Here is a 20,425-nt window from a genome sequence, read left to right as displayed (position 1 = left end):
TATCAGGGTTCCGGTATGAATGGTCGACCATGTTATGGTCGACAGTCATTAGGTCGACCACTATTAATCGACATTGACATGGTCGACATGGACACATTGTCGACACATGAAAAGGTCGACATGGGTTTTTTAACATTTTTTGGTGTCGTTTTTTGCGTAAAGTGACTGGGAACCCCAATTAGTGCACCGCTTCGCTCGCCATGCTTCGGGCATGGTGCCTTCGCTCCACTACCGCTTCGCTCGGCACACTTTACCGTTCCAATCGTAGTCCATGTGGATCGTAAAGTATGGAAAAGTTCCCCAAAAGAAAAAAAAGTTAAAAAACTCATGGCGACCTTTTCACGTGTCGACCTTTCATGTGTCGACCATTTTCATGTGTCGACCATGTGTCCATGTCGACCATGTCAATGTCGACAAATAGTGGTCGACCTAATGACTGTCGACCATAACATGGTCGACCATGTGAACGGATACCGATTATCAGACAGTGCAGTAGTTTTTAGCCAACAAACGCTGCAATATCAGGTCAAACGCTCAATGAAGTGTGTATGGCCAGCAGTACAAGCAACGTACAGCCCCATGTTAGAGATAGATATATATATATATATCTATCATGCACTGTGTGGGGTCCTGGGGACCGAGTTTGAGAACCTGCGCAATAGAGAATACCAATAAATATAACCGTAACTAGGACAACACACACGAACGGGAGGCATTCAGTTTGCTGGCTGTCGGGATCCTGGCTGTCAGGAGACAGACGCCGGGGTCCTGGCACCCGGTGAAATACTGGCGGTTGAAATCCCCACTCAGGTGGTGCTCCATGCCACCACCCAAGGAGGAATTGGTTGGCACCAGGCCCAAAGCAAGGTGAGCGCACACGCTGCGCTCGCCGCCGGTATTCTGGCTGTCAGTATTCCTGTGTCGGTCTCCTGACAGGCAGGATATCATACACACACACACACACACACACACACACACACACACACACACACACAAACACACCTACCTTTAAAAGCCGAGTCTGCTCCTTAAAGTCCTCGTCTTCATCTGACTCAGCATCTGGGAGCTGATAAATTTTGATTCCATGTTCTTCAATTTCATCCAGCACCTGACAGCAACCAAAACAGCTACAATATTATTTCTAGAATATACAAACATGTCTCAAGAATGCATAGTACAGTAAACCATAAACTAGTATAAAATAAGAATTTACTTACCGATAATTCTATTTCTCATAGTCCGTAGTGGATGCTGGGAACTCCGAAAGGACCATGGGGAATAGCGGCTCCGCAGGAGACTGGGCACAAAAATAAAGCTTTAGGACTACCTGGTGTGCACTGGCTCCTCCCCCTATGACCCTCCTCCAAGCCTCAGTTAGGATACTGTGCCCGGACGAGCGTACACAATAAGGAAGGATTTTGAATCCCGGGTAAGACTCATACCAGCCACACCAATCACACCGTACAACCTGTGATCTGAACCCAGTTAACAGCATGATAACAGAGGAGCCTCTGAAAAGATGGCTCACAACAATAATAACCCGATTTTTGTAACTATGTACAAGTATTGCAGACAATCCGCACTTCGGATGGGCGCCCAGCATCCACTACGGACTATGAGAAATAGAATTATCGGTAAGTAAATTCTTATTTTCTCTGACGTCCTAGTGGATGCTGGGAACTCCGAAAGGACCATGGGGATTATACCAAAGCTCCCAAACGGGCGGGAGAGTGCGGATGACTCTGCAGCACCAAATGAGAGAACTCCAGGTCCTCCTCAGCCAGGGTATCAATTTTGTAGAATTTTACAAACGTATTTGGTCCTGACCAAGTAGCTGCTCGGCAAAGTTGTAAAGCCGAGACCCCTCGGGCAGCCGCCAAAGATGAGCCCATCTTCCTTGTGGAGTGGGCATTTACAGATTTTTGGCTGTGGCAGGCCTGCCACAGAATGTGCAAGCTGAATTGTACTACAAATCCAACGAGCAATAGTCTGCTTAGAAGCAGGAGCACCCAGCTTGTTGGGTGCATACAGGATAAACAGCGAGTCAGATTTTCTGACTCCAGCCGTCCTGGAAACATATATTTTCAGGGCCCTGACAACGTCTAGCAACTTGGAATCCTCCAAGTCCCTAGTAGCCGCAGGCACCACAATAGGTTGGTTCAGGTGAAACGCTGAAACCACCTTAGGGAGAAACTGAGGACGAGTCCTCAATTCCGCCCTGTCCGAATGGAAAATCAGATAAGGGCTTTTACAGGATAAAGCCGCCGATTCTGACACGCGCCTGGCCCAGGCCAGGGCCAACAGCATGACCACTTTCCATGTGAGATATTTTAACTCCACAGATTTAAGTGGTTCAAACCAATGTGACTTTTTGGAACCCAAAAACTACATTGAGATCCCAAGGTGCCACTGGAGGCACAAAAGGAGGCTGTATATGCAGTACCCCTTTTACAACGCCTGAACTTCAGGGACTGAAGCTAGTTCTTTTTGGAAGAAAATTGACAGGGCCGAAATTTGAACCTTAATGGACCCCAATTTCAGGCCCATAGACACTCCTGTTTGCAGGAAACGTAGGAATCGACCCAGTTGAATTTCCTCCGTCGGGCCTTACTGGCCTCGCACCACGCAACATATTTTCGCCAAATGCGGTGATAATGTTTTGCGGTTACATCCTTCCTGGCTTTGATCAGGATAGGGATGACCTCATCCGGAATGCCTTTTTTCCTTCAGGATCCGGCGTTCAACCGCCATGCCGTCAAACGCAGTCGCGGTAAGTCTTGGAACAGACAGGGTCCTTGCTGAAGCAGGTCCCTTCTTAGAGGTAGAGGCCACGGATCCTCCGTGAGCATCTTTTGAAGTTCCGGTTACCAAGTCCTTCTTGGCCAATCCGGAGCCACGAATATAGTGCTTACTCCTCTCCATCTTATCAATCTCAGTACCTTGGGTATGAGAGGCAGATGAGGGAACACATACACTGACTGGTACACCCACGGTGTTACCAGAGCGTCTACAGCTATTGCCTGAGGGTCCCTTGACCTGGCGCAATACCTGTCGAGTTTTACCCAACGGTTTATAATCATGTGGAAGACTTCTGGGTGAAGTCCCCACTCTCCCGGGTGGAGGTCGTGTCTGCTGAGGAAGTCTGCTTCCCAGTTGTCCACTCCCGGAATTGTTGACAGTGCTATCACATGATTTTCCGCCCAGCGAAGAATCTTTGCAGCTTCTGCCATTGCCCTCCTGCTTCTTGTGCCACCCTGTCTGTTTACGTGGGTGACTGCCGTGATGTTGTCCGACTGGATCAACACCGGTTGACCTTGAAGCAGAGGTCTTGCTAAGCTTAGAGTATTGTAAATGGCCCTTAGCTTCAGGATATTTATGTGAAGTGATGTCTCCAGGCTTGACCATAAGCCCTGGAAATTCCTTCCCTGTGTGACTGCTCCCCAGCCTCGCAGGCTGGCATCCGTGGTCACCAGGACCCAGTCCTGAATGCCGAATCTGCGGCCCTCTAGAAGATGAGCACTCTGCAACCACCACAGGAGGGACACCCTTGTTCTTGGTGACAGGGTTATCCGCTGATGCATCTGAAGATGCGACCCGGACCATTTGTCCAGCAGGTCCCACTGGAAAGTTCTTGCGTGGAATCTGCCGAATGGGATTGCTTCGCAGGAAGCCACCATTTTACCCAGAACCCTTGTGCATTGATGCACTGAGACTTGGCTCGGTTTTAGGAGGTTCCTGACTAGCTCGGATAACTCCCTGGCTTTCTCCTCCGGGAGAAACACCTTTTTCTGGACTGTGTCCAGGATCATCCCTAGGAACAGAAGACGAGTCTTCGGAACCAGCTGCGATTTTGGAATATTGAGAATCCAATCGTGCTGCCGCAACACTACCTGAGATAGTGCTACACCGACCTCCAACTGTTCCCTGGATCTTACCCTTATCAGGAAATCGTCCAAGTAAGGGATAACTAAAATTCCCTTCCTTCGAAGGAATATCATCATTTCGGCCATTACCTTGGTAAAGACCCGGGGTGCCGTGGACCATCCATACGGCAGCGTCTGAACTGATAGTGACAGTTCTGTACCATAAACCTGAGGTACCCTTGGTGAGAAGGGTAAATTTGGACATGAAGGTAAGCATCCTTGATGTCCCGAGACATCATGTAGTCCCCTTCTTCCAGGTTCGCAATCCCTGCTCTGAGTGACTCAATCTTGAATTTGAACCTCTGTATGTAAGTGTTCAAAGATTTTAGATTTAGAATCGGTCTCACCGAGCCGTCCGGCTTCGGTACCACAACAGTGTGGAATAATACCCCGTTCCCTGTTGCAGGAGGGGTACCTTGATTATCACCTGCTGGGAATACAGCTTGTGAATGGCTTCCAAAACTGTCTCCCTGTCAGAAGGAGACATCGGTAAAGCCGACTTTAGGAAACGGCGAGGGGGAGACGTCTCGAATTCCAATTTGTACCCCTGAGATATCACCTGAAGGAACCAGGGGTCTACTTGCGAGTGAGCCCACTGCGCGCTGAAATTCATTGAGACGGGCCCCCCACCGTGCCTGATTCTGCTTGTAAAGCCCCAGCGTCATACTGAGGGCTTGGCAGAGGCGGGAGAGGGTTTCTGTTCCTGGGAACTGGCTGATTTCTGCAGCCTTTTTCCTCTCCCTCTGTCACGGGGCAGAAATGAGGAACCTTTTGCCCGCTTGTCCACGAAAAGACTGCGCCTGATAATACGGCGTCTTCTCATGTTGAGAGGCGACCTGGGGTACAAACGTGGATTTCCCAGCTGTTGCCGTGGCCACCAGGTCTGAAAGACCGACCCCAAATAACTCCTCCCCTTAATAAGGCAATACTTCCAAATGCCGTTTGAAATCCGCATCACCTGACCACTGTCGTGTCCATAACCCTCTACTGGTAGAAATGGACAACGCACTTAGACTTGATGCCAGTCGGCAAATATTCCGCTGTGCATCACGCATATATAGAAATGCATCTTTTAAATGCTCTATAGGCAAAAATATACTGTCCCTATCTAGGGTATCAATATTTTCAGTCAGGGAATCCGACCACGCCAACCCAGCACTGCACATCCAGGCTGAGGCGATTGCTGGTCGCAGTATAACACCAGTATGTGTGTAAATATATTTTAGGATACCCTCCTGCTTTCTATCAGCAGGATCCTTAAGGGCGGCCATCTCAGGAGAGGGTAGAGCCCTTACAAGCGTGTGAGCGCTTTATCCACCCTAGGGGGTGTTTCCCAACGCACCCTAACCTCTGTCGGGAAAGGATATAATGCCAATAACATTTTAGAAATTATCAGTTGTTATCGGGGGAAACCCACGCATCATCACACACCTCATTTAAATTTCTCAGATTCAGGAAAACTACAGGTAGTTTTTCCTCACCGAACATAATACCCCTTTTTGGTGGTACTCGTATTATCAGAAATGTGTAAAACATTTTTCATTGCCTCAATCATGTAACGTGTGGCCCTACTGGAAGTCACATTTGTCTCTTCACCGTCGACACTGGAGTCAGTATCCGTGTCGGCGTCTATATCTGCCATCTGAGGTAACGGGCGCTTTAGAGCCCCTGACGGCCTATGAGACGTCTGGACAGGCACAAGCTGAGTAGCCGGCTGTCTCATGTCAACCACTGTCTTTTATACAGAGCCGACACTGTCACGTAATTCCTTCCAACAGTTCATCCACTCAGGTGTCGACCCCCTAGGGGGTGACATCACTATTACAGGCAATCTGCTCCGTCTCCACATCATTTTTCTCCTCATACATGTCGACACAAACGTACCGACATACAGCACACACACAGGGAATGCTCTGATAGAGGACAGGACCACACTAGCCCTTTGGGGAGACAGAGGGAGAGTTTGCCAGCACACACCAGAGCGCTATATATATATACAGGGATAACCTTATATAAGTGTTTTTCCCCTTATAGCTGCTGTATCTTTAATACTGCGCGCAATTAGTGCCCCCCTCTCTTTTTTAACCCTTTCTGTAGTGTAGTGACTGCAGGGGAGAGCCAGGGAGCTTCCCTCCAACGGAGCTGTGAGGGAAAATGGCGCCAGTGTGCTGAGGAGATAGGCTCCGCCCCCTTATCGGCGGCCTTATCTCCCGTTTTTCTATGTATTCTGGCAGGGGTTAAATGCATCCATATAGCCCAGGAGCTATATGTGATGTATTTTTTTTGCCATCTAAGGTATTTTTATTGCGTCTCAGGGCGCCCCCCCCCAGCGCCCTGCACCCTCAGTGACCGGAGTGTGAAGTGTGCTGAGAGCAATGGCGCACAGCTGCGGTGCTGTGCGCTACCTTATTGAAGACAGGACGTCTTCTGCCGCCGATTTTCCGGACCTCTTCTGCTCTTCTGGCTCTGTAAGGGGGACGGCGGCGCGGCTCTGGGACCCATCCATGGCTGGGCCTGTGATCGTCCCTCTGGAGCTAATGTCCAGTAGCCTAAGAAGCCCAATCCACTCTGCACGCAGGTGAGTTCGCTTCTTCTCCCCTTAGTCCCTCGATGCAGTGAGCCTGTTGCCAGCAGGACTCACTGAAAATAAAAAACCTAATTTAAACTTTTACTCTAAGCAGCTCAGGAGAGCCACCTAGATTGCACCCTTCTCGTTCGGGCACAAAAATCTAACTGAGGCTTGGAGGAGGGTCATAGGGGGAGGAGCCAGTGCACACCAGCTAGTCCTAAAGCTTTTACTTTTGTGCCCAGTCTCCTGCGGAGCCGCTATTCCCCATGGTCCTTTCGGAGTTCCCAGCATCCACTAGGAAGTCAGAGAAAAGTATATGGGCATAATGCAGAGTTGGACGGAAACTGGGTATATGTGCTCCCTCACTGTGTGCATGAGATAAATATGCATCTATTCCTCAGCATGCATGCCTTGTAAGTATCTGGCAATGCGCCTGCTCGTCCTCCTATCAGTACTGTGGGTTACCTACTAGTCATCATTACCAGCTTATACCAGGTACCAAACATACATATAAACAGGTGTATTTACACTTCCTTCAAGCTCTGCATAAAAGAAAGGCTTTATTACGCCTAGAGATGCCAGTGTCATATTTTTTTAATAAAGTAATTTTTATTCAGTAGTCTGGAGAATAAAGGTACAGACATTGCAGAGCATCACATCATATCACAAACAATACATCAAATTGTCTTGAATCAGAGCCACATTTTGAGCGAAGCTTACAGCAATGAAATATCAGGTCAATTTCAAGAGGTAATATACAAGGATTTCCTATTGTTCGGACCATTAGGGTCTGCAAAATCCGTAGCCAACTATATTAGTCTCCATTAACTTTTATATTTACACCCGTAAACCAAACAGCAAGAAAAAAAACAAAAAAGAAAAAAAAAAAAACACAGAAGCAGAGTGAGAAGGAGTCATCCGATTCAGGACCACATTAGTCATACATATAAGTAGGCGAACACGCGAACACGCAGGGCCCAACCGCCAAACATCTCAGTATACATCAGTAACAGTAAGTTTTTGATATGTTAGCACTTCAGTGCCCACTATATTTGGGGAACCAGGTGAGAATGGGGGGAGTCCATCCATGGAGACCAAACCTTTTCAAACTTGGCTGATGCGTTTTGTTTCATATAGACGTATCTTTCCTTAATTATTGTGTCGTTAATTAAGGTCTTAAGTGCAGATATTAACGGGCCTTTAGGGGCCATCCACATCCTTGCAATGCAAACCTTAGCCAAGGCACATACACTGAGAGCATAGAGACCCATTGAAACAGACACAGAAGTAGAGCATCCCATCCCCAAAATACAGAATTGTGGGGTAAGCAGTCCGCCAGTCACTCCCGTACTCTCCAGAATTGACCTGACCCCCAACCAGAACACCCTCAACCTCGGACAATCCCACACTAGATGCCAGAATGTTCCCACCGCCCCCCCGCACTTAGGACAAAGGCCAGATCCGCCCGTCCCAAAAGTAGCCAGCCTAGCTGGAGTCATATATGTTCTGTGTAAAATGAAGAATTGAATCTGTTGATATCTGAGTGATTTGGTAACCCTGGCAGGGTATTCCAGAGCAAGGACCCAGTCCTCAGTTATCAGACCCAAATCCTCCTCCCATTTTCCACGGAGACGTGTCAAAGGGTCCGTATGGAGCTTGGTAAGAAGATATCCATACGCAAGGGAGACCATCTTAGCCCGACCCAAAGTAGCCACAAAGGTCTTGATGGGGAATGGGAGGATTCGTGGGGGGGATTCAGCAAATTGGGACTGGAGGGCGTGACGAAGCTGGAGATATCTGAAGTAGTAAGAATTGGGTAGGTCAAACTCATCTCTCAGTTGTTGAAAGGATTTAAGTACATTATCTAGGTAGAGTTGAGAGATAGAAATCACCGATCTAGGGGCCCATACCTCCCGCCCCTCAAGTGTATGCAATTCAGGGAGCCAGTCAGAGTACCATAAGGGGGTATCTGGGTCCAGGCCATCGTACCTCAAGAGGTCTCTCAGGGCCCGCCATATCTTTAAGGCCTGGAAAATGATAGGGGGAAGAAACCTAGCAATGCTTCCACTCAGTAGCACTTGCATAGGAGAGAGGTGGGGAAAGTAACAACGAATAAACTCACAATGCAAAGAGTCAGCCCCAGAGTTTTGTGCCCATACAGTGATATGAGTCAGCTGAGCAGCGAAGTAATACATCTGAAAGTTAGGCAGAGCCAGGCCGCCGTCAGAATGCTGTCTGGTAAGGGTATTTAGTTGTATCCTAGGTCGTTTATTAGCCCATATCAGTGAGGACAGAACGCTATTCAATTTCCTAAAGAATATTGGATAAATATATACCGGGGACTGGAGAATAATGTATAAGAGTTTGGGCAGTATAATCATTTTAATGAGATTAACCCTGCCAGACACCATCAGTGGAAGCTTACACCAAGTCTTGGATTTGCCCATGACCCACTGCATGGTCGGGTCCAGATTCAGAGGGACAAAATCTGAGGGGTCGTTAGTTATTTGGATTCCGAGGTACTTAAATTGTACCGTCCAACATAATGGCAGGGGGATTTTGGAAACAGTAGGAGGGGGGCCTATGACTGGCATAATGTATGATTTAGGCCAGTTAATTCTAAGACCCGAATGATCTCCAAAGTTCTCTATCACACGCAGCAGAATGGGCATTGACTTGGTGTAATCCTGCAAAAACAACAACATGTCATCGGCATAAAGAGCTATTCTATCCTCACGTGAACCTGTACAAATTCCCACAATATCTGGGTGTGATCTTATCAAGCAGGCCAGGGGCTCGATGGCCAAGGCAAACAGCGTGGGGGACAGGGGGCAGCCCTGTCTAGTACCACGGGTCAACTGAAAAGAGGGGGATACATAGCCGTTCACCAAGATCCTGGCACTCGGATGTTGATACAGTAATTTAATCCATCTTATAAAATTGGGTCCAAAGCCCATACAAGCCATCACCTCCCATAAATAAGCCCATTCAATGCTGTCAAAGGCCTTGGCCGCGTCTAACGAGACCACAGCCGAGACAGAAGGGGAGTCGTGTGGGAGTTGTAAAATGGTATACAGTCTACGTAGATTGATAGACGTGGACTTTCCTGGCATGAAGCCAGTCTGGTCCGGGTGAATGAGGGAGGTGATCACTGTGTTAAGCCGTACTGCCAATATCTTTGCCAGGATCTTAGCATCGGTGGGAATCAGGGATATCGGCCTATAGGAGTCTGGAGACCTAGGGTCCTTACCGGGTTTTGGGATCACTATTATAACTGCCTCTGACATGGAGGGGGGGGAGTTCGTTACTGGCAAATATATGTAAGTATAGGGCATGAAGCCTGGGCCCAAAAAAATCAACATGATTTTTGTATACCTCGGAGGGAATTCCGTCACAACCCGGAGCCTTGCCATTAGGGGACATACCAATGGCCGCAGTCACCTCTTTGAGCGTCAAAGGCGCCTCCAGCAGCTCACAGGCTTCAGAGGAGAGTGCGGGCAGCGGAACACCCCCCAAGTAATATGAAAGATCTGAAGTAGAGCATGTCAATTGTGAGTTATAAACCGCAGAGAAATAAGATCGGAACAACAGCGCAATGTCCGGTGTGGTGTCAACAAAAGAGCCATCCGCACCGGACATTTGGGTGATCGTAGTCCCAGGACGATCGTAATGTATAAGACGGGCCAGATCAGCCTGCATATAAATATTAGTAGCCTTAAAAAGGAGGGATCGAGAGTTTTTATCAGACAGGTGGGCCAACCAAGCCGACTGAGCCACTAGCCAGCGTGTCTTTGTCGCGGGGGCGCCGTCGGACAAATATTGGGACTCTAGGTCCCTAGCGTCCCTTTCAAGGGCCTGTTCTCTCTCCCTAGAGGACATTTTATGAGCCGCTATACGTCCAATATATGAACCTCTCAAGAACGCCTTGAATGAATCCCAAACTACTGTACCCGGGGCAGACCCTACATTGTCGCTAAAGTAACCCTCCCACTGAGTCTCCAGATCACCGCAGTCCCCCAGCTGGGTCAGCCAAGAGGGGTGCAGTTTCCAATAAGAGTGCCCCCTCTGACTTTCCACAGCAAGAGTCATCAACAGAGGGGAGTGGTCAGAGATCCCTCGAGCCTCGTAGTGGACGTCAATAATCCCAGGGACGAGGGCGGGGGACACTAACATCAGGTCAATCCTGGAGAAGGAGCCATGAGTGCTGGAAAAACAGGAGAACTGACGGACCGCAGGGTGACAAAGCCTCCACACATCTACCCACTGCAAACTATTAAAAAAATCAGCAAACTTGGTAGGACCACCACCCGCCAGTGCAGCCTGTGGGGAGTGCCATCGGTCCAAAGACAAATCTAGGACGTTATTAAAATCGCCCAAGCAAATCACTGGGGTGGTAGGGGAAGGAGCTATGAAAGAAGCAGCTTGCTGCAGTACAGCATATGAGAAAGGAGGGGGGACATACACCGCTAAAATGTAGTAGGGCTGGGAGCTCAGCTTACACTCCATAAATACAAATCTTCCATATGGGTCAGTTTTAATCGATAACTCAAATTGCACTGACTTTTTAATCAGAACGGAGACACCCCTAGAAAAGGAGGAGTGAGAGGCATGGTAAGCCCAACCCACCCAGGCCCGTCGTAAGGACAGTAACCTATGTCCCTCCAAGTGGGTCTCACTGAGGCATGCAATATCCGGGTCATATTTCTTAATCATATTCAGAATCAAAGATCGTTTGATTTTGTTATTTAGACCTCGGACATTCCATGCCAGAAATTTTAGATTAATCATGACTCCATGTAAGCTCTATGTACCACCCGGATGGACCTCTCCCAAAATACATCTTGAGAATCAGCATTATTAACACCAGCAACACATGACGTATATGAGCCCCGCGTTGTAAGCCATTGCATCTGAAATATGAAACATCCTTGCCTCAGAAAATACTTAAATAAGAAAAATAACAAACTAAAGAAAGAAAACCGAAAACAGCAAAAGGAGGCGCAACTAGCAGCTTCCCAGCTAACCATTCCCTCCCCGTACACCACCCCAAACTCCGGCATACTTATATCCCGAACAATCAACCCAAACTACCAAGCGCTAGGAAGGCCTAGATTCTCAACTGAACCTCTAACCCTCTCTAACCAACACCACTTGGACGTAACAGTCTTGAGCCACCAATGCAAAGGAGGGGGGCTCCCCGAACTGTGATCGTTGCCTCCGGTAGACCAGGCCCCAGGCTCTTCAACGCAGGAGATCAGTCCGGAGCCAGTTGCCGAGCACCCGGCGCAAATCTGTCCAACCATTGGGCCGCCTCTCTAGGGGAATTAAAAAACTTGGTCTCCCCACCCGCCACAACCCGGAGCCTTGAAGGAAACAGCATGGCGTACGAAATGTTGAGGTCTCACAGACGCCGTTTAATGGGCATAAACTGGGCTCGGTCCTTCTGGACGTCTGCGGCAAAGTCCGGGAAGGCCGATACCTTGACTCCATTGCGGACCAACGGGCCCTTTGTGCGGCCTAAGCGGAGAACCGAGTCACGGTCCTTATAGTGCAGGAATTTAGCGATGAAGGTGCGAGGAGGGGCACCAGGAGGTAGCGGCCGAGATGGTATCCTATGTGCTCGCTCCACCGTGAAATGGGCCGTAAAGGACTCAGCGCCATACATCTCTTTAAGCCAGGATTCGAGGAAGTCCTCTGGCTGCGAACCCTCTTCTCTTTCAGGCAGGCCTACAAATCTTACATTATTTCTGCGCAGCCGTCCCTCCATGTCTAAGAGCTTGGTCTGAAGGGAGGAAACCTGCTGGGTCACCGTGGATACGGACTGCTTAAGGGGGCCACACAAATCTTCCAGATTGGAGACCCGAGTCTCCGCCTCACCCACTCTCTCTCGGATACGTTGAACATCTTGGCGGAGCAAGGAGAGATCGCACTGCACCTTCTCCATCTTATCGGAGAGACGCTGTTCACTGCCAGCTATAGCCTCCAGCACCTGCTGAATAGACGGCGCCTCCGGGGAATTGACAGCAGACTCGGGAGGGGAGGTCGAGTGTGTTGGAGAGGCTCCATGAGAAGGAGCCGGTGTTACCCTGAGGTTGGGTTGTCTGGTAAATCTTTCTAGTTTGGCCGCGGCCGCACTCTGGCCGCCCTTAACCATATTAGACAGGAGCAGTCACACTCACCCCACAGTAGGGTTACAGTATAGGATTGTAATTAGAAGGCGGCTGCAGCAAGGTTGCGTATAATCAGTGGCGGGCACCAACCGTGCCCGGTCTGTAGGTCAGAGTATCTATGGATAGGAAGCACAGGGTCGTGTAAAAGTAACAGTACGGACGGAAATATCCTGCAGTAAATGCCGGGAGGCAAAAGTAGGATAGTGGTATGCAGTACGCTGTAGGATATTAGTGCAGCACAGCAGTGTAGTCAGTTCCAATCTATATGCAACTCCTGTGTGGTAGAATGAAAGGGCTGTGCAGTGGAAATAGCTGACTTTGTCTCCAATCTCAGGTGGATTTTAGCATAGTTATTAGGAGAGTAAGAATAGGAGAGGGCAACATGCAGTAAGGACCCAGTGTGCAGAGACAGTTCACAGGGCACATCAGGTAAATGCAGCCTTTCCAAGCGTGGATGTCAGCCCAGAGCAGTGGGGCCGTTTGTATAACTTCTCCCAAAATGGCCGCAGTGTCCCTTCCCCTTCCCTAGGAGTACCTGCTTCTTCTTCTTCTCCGGGTATCGGGGCTCCGGGCCGCAGCCTGTCAGGGAGAGGAGAGGCAGCTTCCACCTCCCAGTCGTCCCGGGGTGCTTGTCAGCAGCGGCTGCCCGCCGCCCGAGCTCCGGGCGTCCCGCGGCCGAGGGTGCCGAAATTGAGGCCGGGGATCCGGAGGAGGCACAGGCCGCAGGGCCGGAAGTTAGCCGACGCCGTCCCACGAGTCCCGGAGACTGCAGAAAAGGATGCCCGCCGGTGCCCAGCAGTGTGACGGAGATATTCAGCCTGGGTAGGGACACCAGAGGGGTCAGGATGGGTTAAAGGATTGCTGTAGTCGGGGAGCTCCCAAGATCCGCACCCTACTCCTTAGCTGCCGTGGCCACGCCTTCGCCAGTGTCATATTTGATGTCAGGGAGACAGATTTTTATTTTATTTACTTTCCGCATAAACAAGCAGATCTGGGCACATGTGATGCCTAACTGGAACATCTATAAAGCACTATGCAATATTTTGCCGCTATATAAATAATTGATAATAATGTGTGGTCAGACAATGGACCTAATAGATACAACTGAACTGCAGTCATTGTCTGAAATACTCACACCATGCGATTGCTGTCTTTGTGGGACATGTATGCTGCAATATGTGTCTATTTAGTGTAAAAAGATCCTTAGTGGCAGACTTGCAGGATGGCTCAAGTCTATTGGAAACAAAGCACAATGTTTTGCACTTGGCTACACAGCAACTGTGATTACACTGTCAAACATCTCAAGTCCTGAGAACTTTAAGATCCATTGATGAGCTATAAACACTAGCCATCCTCTGCTTTATATGTATTGGTCTTTTAGTGTTTGTGTCAATTAAATGCATTTGATGATTTTTTTTTTTTAAATGCAGCACTAGTAGAACACCACTAGAGGTCCCGATGCAAAATAGAGGAGAAAAACTATTCTACATTGTTAAACTGTCACGACAGACGCACCAGAAATAATATTTAGATTTGGGTGGCTTATATTGTTTCTGTGCAGGGTAAATACTGTCTGCTTTATTTTTACACTGCAATTTAGATTTCAATTTGAACACACCACACCCAAATCTAACTCTCTCTGCACATGTTATATCTGCCGCCCCTCCCCCCCCTGCAGTGCACATGGGCCCTCATTCCGAGTTGTTCGCTCGCTAGCTGCTTTTAGCAGCATTGCACACGCTAGGCCGCCGCCCTCTGGGAGTGTATCTTAGCTTAGCAGAATAGCGAATGAAAGATTAGCAGAATTGCTATTAAATAATTCTTAGCAGTTTCTGAGTAGCTCAAGATGTACTCCTACACTGTGATCAGCTCAGCCTGTTTCGTTCCTGGTTTGACGTCACAAACACGCCCTGCGTTCGGCCAGCCACTCCCCCGTTTCTCCAGACACTCCCGCGTTTTATCCTGGCATGCCTGCGTTTTTCCGCACACTCCCAGAAAACGGTCAGTTTCCGCCCAGAAACACCCACTTCCTGTCAATCACACTCCGATCACTTCAACAATGAAAATTCTTTGTTCGGACGTGAGTAAATCTACTTAGTTTTGTGCTAAAATACTTAGCGCATGCGCATTTTTGCCTTAATCGCTCCGGTGCGAAAATCGGCAACGAGCGAACAACTCAGAATGACCCCCATGGTTTTGTCCATTAGTGTGCTTTTTTTGGTATGCTAACAATCCTGAATAAGGCCCTAGGACAGTTATCTACATTGTAAATGGCGACATTCAGAACATGTTTACATTCTAGGGGACGAATTCAATTGGTTTTCCTTGTGGCTGTCAGTAGCTGGCGCCTGACGGAGCAATTCGATTGCTCCTCTGTTCAGGTGCGAATAGCCTGAGATGGTGAGCTGAAATGTGCGAAGTGACAACACTTTTTGTACCGCAGCGTGGACTTTAGTCGGGTTTAGCAAGTTTGTGCAGCTAAACTTGGTGCTTTTGGGGGCATCCGAAGTAATGGGTGCTCGATCTCAGCAACATAACCTTAAAGGCACAAAAAACAACCTATTGAAATGCCCCCTAAATGTCGATAAAACATACCACACTCTATAGTGGAATATGCGTACATTATTGGTGTCACAACTTATATAACAATTGCAGTACATCTCCTTCTAGAGCAACAATGTTATTTTATAAATGTATACCAAGAGACCAAGAGACACATCAAGAAAGTTGGTTCATAATATCTGTCAAATTCTTACTCTTCGCTTGAGTCTTTCACGTTCCTTCAGAGTTAAAGTATCAGCTTTGGCGATCACAGGAACAATATTCACCCGGTTATGTAACGCCTTCATAAACTGTACATCAAGGGGCTTTAAACTGCAACACACAAGCGACTGCATCAATACACTTGTACATTATTCTATAGATAAAAAAAGGTCAATTCTGTGTGTATTTAAAATAACTCTGAAAACATTGATTAATATATAGATTTGTGTTAACAGACATCGCTGATTACATTATGACGTGACTGGACAGCTGCTCATTTATACAGAGGTGCCTGGTGTCAGCGGATGTCAGAAAGGGAGCAAATCATATGACCTTCACATACCCATGGCCAAAGGGCGAGATGAAATAAAAGCAGCAGTGGACACGGTTATCTACAATGTGTCGCCGGTTCAAGCCGCTCTCGTCATGAAGATATCGCTCAAACTGGTCATCCACATAGCGAATGATGGGCTTGAAACTGCATTTAGTCGAGACAAAAAGAAGTTACACAGAGACAATGTATTGATCAGAACTAGCAGCCTACATATAAAACTTTCATTGCAATGTAGTTTGGGTCAGCTGATTTGACGAACCATTTTTATTCAGGAAGGTGTATGGCTCTGGTTTGTATGGTCTACAAGTCTACCTGTGATGTCATACTTGTATTTGGAATAGTCACATACATCGTGTTTATTATTAGCTGCTTGGAGGGGTGTAGTATGGTATAACCGGCGGCCGGGCTCCCGGCGACCAGCATACCGGCGGTGGGAGCCCGACCGCCGGCATACCGACAGTGTGGCGAGCGCAAATGAGCCCCTTGCGGGCTCACTGTGCTCGCCACGCTGCGGGCACAGTGGCGCGTTTATTCTCCCTCCAGGTGGGTCGTGGACCCCCACGAGGGAGATTATATATCGGTATGCCGGGTGTTGGGATTCCGGCACCGGTATACTGTGCGCCGGGATCCCGACATTCGGCATAGTGAAGACCACCCGCTTGGAGACCTGTGATCTTATTTTTCAGTTGCTGTTATTGTATGGCTCACCTTTTGAAACTAACAAAGAAGCTGCAGTAAAATCAACAACGGCTGCTAAAAGCATCCAGCTCCGGCAGGTAGATAAGAAAACTGAAGTTCATGAATGCTAGGAATGTTCCTATTTGTGATCACTGAACTAAATCTGCACTGTAATTTCCCAATACAGTTTAATGAGAGAAAAATTGATTTGTGTGAAAGATTTTCAGACAGAGATTTAATGATCAAAGATTACATCGCAAGTGCAATTGTGCTTTCAAAGAAAAGTCTTACTCACCAGTCCTCACAATTCATGGCATCACCATAGCCTGGAGTATCAACCACAGTAAGTCGCAGCTTCACACCTCTTTCCTCTATTTCTACTGTGGATGCTTCAATCTCCACTGTACGCTCAATCTTATCTACAGAGACCACAGACCGCGCACGTGAGCAGCATAAACTGAACCAGATAAATATTCTCTAACACTATGAGCGGGATGTAATGGCGTACGAGATCGTTGGAGGATTGGGATGCCGGCTGATCTCAGACATTTTTTACTAAAGGGGCAATCACTTACAAGGCAAAACCATGCCTTGGATGACCCAGGTAACCCGATTACACTGCCCCTTAATCCAGACCCTTTTCCACTGACGAAAAACCCAGGTTGACGCACGTACATGTGCAAAAACCTGGGTTTTTCAAGGCAGTGAAAAATGGGTATCATTTACATAAATTTACTGAATGTACCAGTACAAAGTTTGCGATTGTTGGTTGTCACGAGGCTTAGAAATGGAATGAATTGTAGAATCTCTCACCTGCTGCACCAGGCACCACACGTTCTGGATACAAATCAGTCAGGAAGAGGCTGTTAATCAGAGTAGATTTCCCCAAACCAGATTCCCCTGAAAGAGGAAGAAAACAAAACATAACACATTATAAAACACACCCACTTACAGTATAAGAGTAGGTTCATATGTATGTGTGTATGGAAACAGCATAAAACCACCTGCACAAACAACTAGGCAGCATGTGCATTATGGAAACGTACACCACCAAAAAAGCAGTCCCAATAATAAAAAAAAGATACTATTACACTGAATTAACCTATTGAGCACTAGGTGCTCAACCCTGACCACAATGCATGGTCAAGTAGTGTCCCTCAGATGGAGGTAGAAGAAATATATAAGAAGAGAGGGTGATCTGTGTCCCAATGAGGCTTGAGTTTCTCTATACACTGCATCTCGATTAGGTTTGTCGTTAGAAAGATATAGGGAAGAGCATATCTGAGTGCATACATCAATTATTTAAGATGGGATGCAGTCAGAACGCCGGCTGTTGAGATCCCGACACCCGTTGGAGTCCCAATACTGGAAATCCGAAAGGGCCAGGAGAGAGACGCTGACATCCCAACTGTAAGTATAGCCCCAGGTTAGGTTTAGGGCCAGGTACCACTGGCGGATGGTTAGGTTCGAGCACTTAGGGGGGAGGTTAGGGTTAAACTGCGGGAAGGGAGAGTTAGGGTTAGTGGGTAGGGGAGAACAGGAGAACACCCAACATCAGGATCCAGGCGTCTGTATTATGACACCAGGATCCTGAATGCTGGATTTTCAGACTGGAACCCTTAACATTACCATCATAGGCTATAACCAGCTATAGCTTTTTACTTAATCAATTACAATGATCAACATTAACTGGTGTTTTTCTCAGTACGGAACCTCTCCTAAAGTTAAGATTATGTATTTAAAATACCCCTTTGTTATACATTATTCACACAATATTTTGCCCACTCATATGAGGGGTGTGCAATAAAGTTCTGTATGTGCAATGCATTGGTACAGTAGACACAATCTGACTGGTTATGAACTATAATCTCTAAACGTTGTTGCAAAATGTCAAGGTACCGAACAGTGTATAAGCAGCACTGCACACCGAAGAAGTCGGCATGTTCACTTCCTTCACAAACTAGTTATGGAGCTCAGTAGAGGCCACTGGATCTTCTATGACTACAGCAGTGGTCCGTGACAGTAGGAGAGATTTGACCAACTGCGAGTTGCTTTTGGGGAGGAAGCACCATACGGAACCACTGTGTTTGAATAGTTTGCAGAATTTCAGCATGGGTGATGGTCCCTAGAAGTCTAGGAGCGTTGCGGGCGACCAGTTCCTGCAATTACCGAGGACAACATTGCTGCCGAGCAGGCCATAGTTGAGGTGGACGCCAGAGTAACCATAGCTCAGTTAAAGGAGGAGATAGGCATCTCATCGGGATCCATCTGCTTGATACTCCACGAAAAGCTTGGCCTGAGCAAGGTTTCTGCATGCTCGGTACACCACCAGCTGACTCGAGAGCAGAAGAAAGCTTGGGTTACTTGGCCAGGTTTGATGGCGGTCGCTCAAACTCTCTCTGGGAGATCATCAGTGGTGATGAATCCTTGATCTACTGTTTTGATCCCGAGGCCAAACAACAGTTGGCCCAGTGGACCGCAGTTGTAGGTGCGCCGCCGCAGAGGTTCCGGCGTGAGCGCATAGCGTCCATGCAGATGGGGTCTGTGTTTGTGGCCAAGACTGGTCATGTAGCTACCATACCACTCATGCAACAGTGCACCATCACTGGCTCGGAACTGGTACGTCAACCAATACCTGTCACAAGTGTTGGAGGCCATTTCCAGGCTCCGTCCAAGAACTTGTGCTTGTGGTGCCCTTCCCCATCACAACAATGCACCTGCTCACAAGTCCAGGAAAGTGGTGAATTTTTTTTAGCACATGAAAGCATCCAGGAGCTTGGTCCTCCAACATGCAGTCCAGACCTGGCCCCCTGCGACTTCTTCTCACAAATCAAGCACAAGACGTGTGGGATTTGTTTTGAATCACTGGTAGCTGCAGTAGAGACCTTCACCCAGCATGTAGAAGACATACCTGCTTCAGACTGGTCCAGCTGCTTCAACAAGTGGTTTGAGCGCATGAAACTTTACATAGATTCCTCTGGAAAATACTTTGAAAACATTTAATGTTCACTTTGTTTGTAAATAGAATACTTTTAGTGCATCTGCAAACTTATTGCACACCCCTCGCATATTCTTATTATCGTTTATCTATATGGCGCCATAAATGTCCAGCAGCGCCTAACAAAAGTACATAAACAAATGAGCAAACCAAGAAAACAACAACAACTTACAGTACAAGACAATGTAGGATAAGTACATGGTATATAAACATTGCTGCATCAGAGGACAGGACACTGAAATAATCAGGGTCGCAGAAATTGAGGGTTAGGTGCCTTCGTAGGGAGTATGGAGTATAAAATAGTCTAATGGTGTGTACACACGGTGAGATTTTTTCTTTCAATTTTGACTACATAGTTGCAAGAAAAGTTAGTGCAAATCGCAAGGTGTTATGCCACTTGCGATCCCGATTCGTTCCCGATGCGCGGTCCCGCCAGGTCAGTATCACAAGAATAGATAGACTGTGCAGGCAAGTCAATCCTTGCTAGATCGGTGTACTATCTAGTTCATCTCACATGTCAATTAAATCTCACATAAACCAAAATCGTAAGCACACATAGTCCATATCTCAAGAAACGTTAGTCAAAATCGGTGGTGCTGGGCTCCGGGGAGTTCAGGGGAAATCGCAAAGTGAAAATCAGGCATAGCAAGGATCTCACCGTGTGTACACACCATTAGAGATGGAAAAACATTTGCCTTGCAGCCTAACCCTTCTCTGTTCTTCTAGAGGCTTGTTCCTTTTCTTTAGGTTTAGTATTTTGCTTGTATGCAGGTTTTATTTATTCTTTCACTTTAATTATGTCATTAGCCGATTCAAAGAGCTAGCGTTAATTCAGTAAATAACCATATGCAATTTGCTATATGTGAGTACACTTTATATTGTAATGGGTTGTCTGATCAATTAAATATTTTATCTTTAAGCTGGTTGCTTAAGTGCAGATTTTACTTTGTCCTAGATCCATTATTAAATTCCTCTGGTGGTTCCTTCTAG

General features: G+C 47.5%; 1 protein-coding gene across 7 annotated transcripts in view; it reads right to left on the bottom strand.

The window, feature by feature from the left end:
* SEPTIN2 (septin 2) overlaps positions 1 to 20,425 on the bottom strand; it is a 125,786-nt gene that overhangs the window by 19,344 nt on the left and 86,017 nt on the right. For all 7 annotated transcript variants that reach the window (XM_063915822.1, XM_063915818.1, XM_063915821.1 and 4 more), the window contains exons 4-8: positions 17,251 to 17,337; positions 16,733 to 16,856; positions 15,769 to 15,903; positions 15,419 to 15,536; positions 1,007 to 1,108 (exon numbers count right to left, since the gene is read on the bottom strand). In XM_063915822.1, coding sequence (XP_063771892.1) covers positions 1,007 to 1,108; positions 15,419 to 15,536; positions 15,769 to 15,903; positions 16,733 to 16,856; positions 17,251 to 17,337 — 566 coding nt within the window. The remainder of the gene's footprint in view (positions 1 to 1,006; positions 1,109 to 15,418; positions 15,537 to 15,768; positions 15,904 to 16,732; positions 16,857 to 17,250; positions 17,338 to 20,425) is intronic.

The sequence above is a fragment of the Pseudophryne corroboree genome, chromosome 4 (assembly GCF_028390025.1).
Source record: "Pseudophryne corroboree isolate aPseCor3 chromosome 4, aPseCor3.hap2, whole genome shotgun sequence".
Lineage (NCBI taxonomy): Eukaryota > Metazoa > Chordata > Amphibia > Anura > Myobatrachidae > Pseudophryne > Pseudophryne corroboree.
The sequence above is the reverse complement of the archived record's forward strand: the minus strand, read 5'-3'. Positions and strand labels throughout refer to the sequence as shown.